This window comes from Apodemus sylvaticus, chromosome 1 (assembly GCF_947179515.1).
Source record: "Apodemus sylvaticus chromosome 1, mApoSyl1.1, whole genome shotgun sequence".
In the NCBI taxonomy this organism is placed as follows: domain Eukaryota; kingdom Metazoa; phylum Chordata; class Mammalia; order Rodentia; family Muridae; genus Apodemus; species Apodemus sylvaticus.
Genome location: NC_067472.1, coordinates 196,318,735 through 196,321,316, shown reverse-complemented (window position 1 = coordinate 196,321,316; position 2,582 = coordinate 196,318,735). Strand labels below are relative to the sequence as shown.

Here is a 2,582-nt window from a genome sequence, read left to right as displayed (position 1 = left end):
TAGTTAATCTCCTATTCTATTATAGTATGTGATACTATCGTAATAAAGGTAAAAAACGTTAAAAAATATTAGGGGAAAACTTTACCTAATGTGTTGGGTGAAGAACTATAGGTCAGTGGGACATATGCAGTAGTGACTGGAATGTAAATGGATAATATATGTAATAAAATAATTTTCAGGAACTATTTCTCCTTTTATTTCATGAGAACATAATGTAACAATGAAGAATGAATATTTACAGTTGCTTTGAAACAACCCCTCTATATAAACCACAGTGGTACACAACGTCTACAGAAAGGCCTGGTTAATTCCCACAAATACTGAGATGAAGGGTGTACATAACACACTTCTTCATGACTATAAATGTCTGGAATGGTCAAGGAGCTGAGAGAAGTAAGTTGGATTTGGGGTGTAATCCAGAGTAAGCCAGTCCTCAGGTTTGTCAAAGTCGTCAAGGATTCTTTGCCAGAGTTCCTCTGCAGATGGACCTGAACCTCGAGCCTCCTCTGGGCAATGGGTGGCAGCTTCTAGGACATCTGTAGATTCAGTCACTGGAGTAAGCCAGTCCTCGGGTATGTCAAAGTCGTCAATGATTCTTTGCCAGAGTTCCTCTGCAGATGGACCTGAACCTTGAGCCTCCTCTGGGCAATGGGTGGCAGCTTCTAGGACATCTTTAGATTCAGTCACTGGAGTAAGCCAGTCCTCGGATTTCTCCAAGTCGTCAAGGATTCTTTGCCAGAGTTCCTCTGCAGATGGACCTGAACCTTGAGCCTCCTCTGGGCAATGGGTGGCAGCTTCTAGGACATCTGTAGATTCAGTCACTGCTAGATCAGTCTGGGCTTCAACTGCTGCTGATTGACCAGAATCCCAATCTATAATGGGAGCATGGCCAACAAGCAGATCTTCCTGCTGACTACACCTGTCTGCATCACTGGCCTGATAATGATGCAGAGAAGATTCCTGGATGCAGTTGAGTTTGGGAATGGAAACCTCACTAAATGTGCCTGAACACATGGGCTCTCCATTCTCAGCAGCAACAAGAGGTATGGAACCAGGAAAGTGGGTTGATTCAAAAACTGGTTTTGAACTTCCATTGGTCTCTGGCAAAGCTTCTGTAATATTCTGGAGAGCCATCCGCTTGTACTTAGCTCGGCTGTTCTTAAACCAGATCTGGAAAAGAAAGAAGATATCAGAAGAATGCCTGTTGTCCCCTAACAGGACCACAAGGTGAAGATTTTGGATAAAAGGTGTTTGTATAGCAATGATTCACATGTCAGAAACAAAGAAGCAGGAAACTCAAGATGGCTAAGATATTATAATAAAGTAGATTGTGTATGACCAGACAACATAAGACTGGGGAGATTGAGCCAGTGTGTCCTGTATTTTAGCAGGAGCTCTGGTGATTAGATTTCTGAGACCCTGCATGGAAACAATGCTATTCTATATTGCTACCAGGTTGATAAAAATTGGAGTCCCAGCATTTGATTCATAAATATCCACCACCTAAAACTGTCATCACTGCCCTAAGCATTTAAGAACAAAATTAAAGTTTCTGATGGGAAAGTGTAGATTTTTGCTGTTGGATTGAGGGAAAAGAGAGGGGCAGACCTTGATGTCCCTCGCTGTCACACCAACTAACTCTGCCAGCTTCACACATTGATCCTGGTTTGGGTACTGACACTTATCAAAATGTTCTTGCAGCAGGTGCTTTTGTTTTTTGGAGTACACAATGCGTTCCTTCCGCACCTTTCTTGAAGTCACAGGGCCAGATTGATGGTCACCATATTTCTCTGACAGTACCACAGATCCTATGAGAACATGGAAACAAGATTTCAATTATGTATTTGATAACTTAGACGCCCTGAGGGTTTTTTCAAAGTAGGTAAACCTGGGCCCAGTACAGGATCTAGTTGCATTTGGATACCTGATTTTCTTGATGGTCCTTGGAACTCTTGCTGATGTAGGTCCCTTTCAGGGACTGAAAGACTTGATTGCATTGGATTTGTTGGGGTCAATATGGGACTGTAATGAACTTGAAAGGGTAAGTTCCTTGCAGTCTCTTGAAGCCTTTGGGGTCTGGTTTCTATGGGTGCACTTGAAGGCATTTGGAATTTTGGATACAAGGAGGGACCTTCAGCCCTATGTGTGTTCCGAACCTATTGGAATATGTTCTGGAGAATCTAGTAAAAGAAAACACGTCAAAAAACGTACAGAGAGCACTGATTTACCCATCCTGCCTACCAAGCATTTGGTTTGGACTGTTACAGAGCAGGAATCAGACAGGAGCTTCATTCTTTCTGAACAACTGCCTGTGTTTCCAAATCTTACAAGTATTCTCAGTATTGAAATAAATATGCACTTGGCTCCAGTATTAACAAGAGGTTGCCAGTCCAGGTAAGCTGGCAATTGAATGTTCATTTCCAATGTTTAAATTTTCCATATCCTACACTTCTGGCTGTGAAATTTTGTTGGGACAGACTACTAGCTAGTCTGCCTCTGCCCATGAAAATAAAAGCCTGAAGGCTTCACAGGATTTCTGTGGCATGCAGGGCAACTGACACAAAGGTCAAACCACAAACCCA

At 42.4% G+C, this 2,582-nt stretch overlaps 1 protein-coding gene across 1 annotated transcript; it reads right to left on the bottom strand.

Annotated features, from left to right (window-relative positions):
- Positions 1 to 723: 723 nt before the first annotated feature.
- LOC127683534 (homeobox protein DLX-4-like) lies at positions 724 to 2,132 on the bottom strand (the record flags this gene model as incomplete). Its single annotated transcript, XM_052180878.1, has 3 exons — positions 724 to 1,170; positions 1,609 to 1,808; positions 1,925 to 2,132. Coding segments are annotated over 3 exons (855 nt in total), but the record flags the coding sequence as incomplete, so codon positions are not given.
- Positions 2,133 to 2,582: the final 450 nt, after the last annotated feature.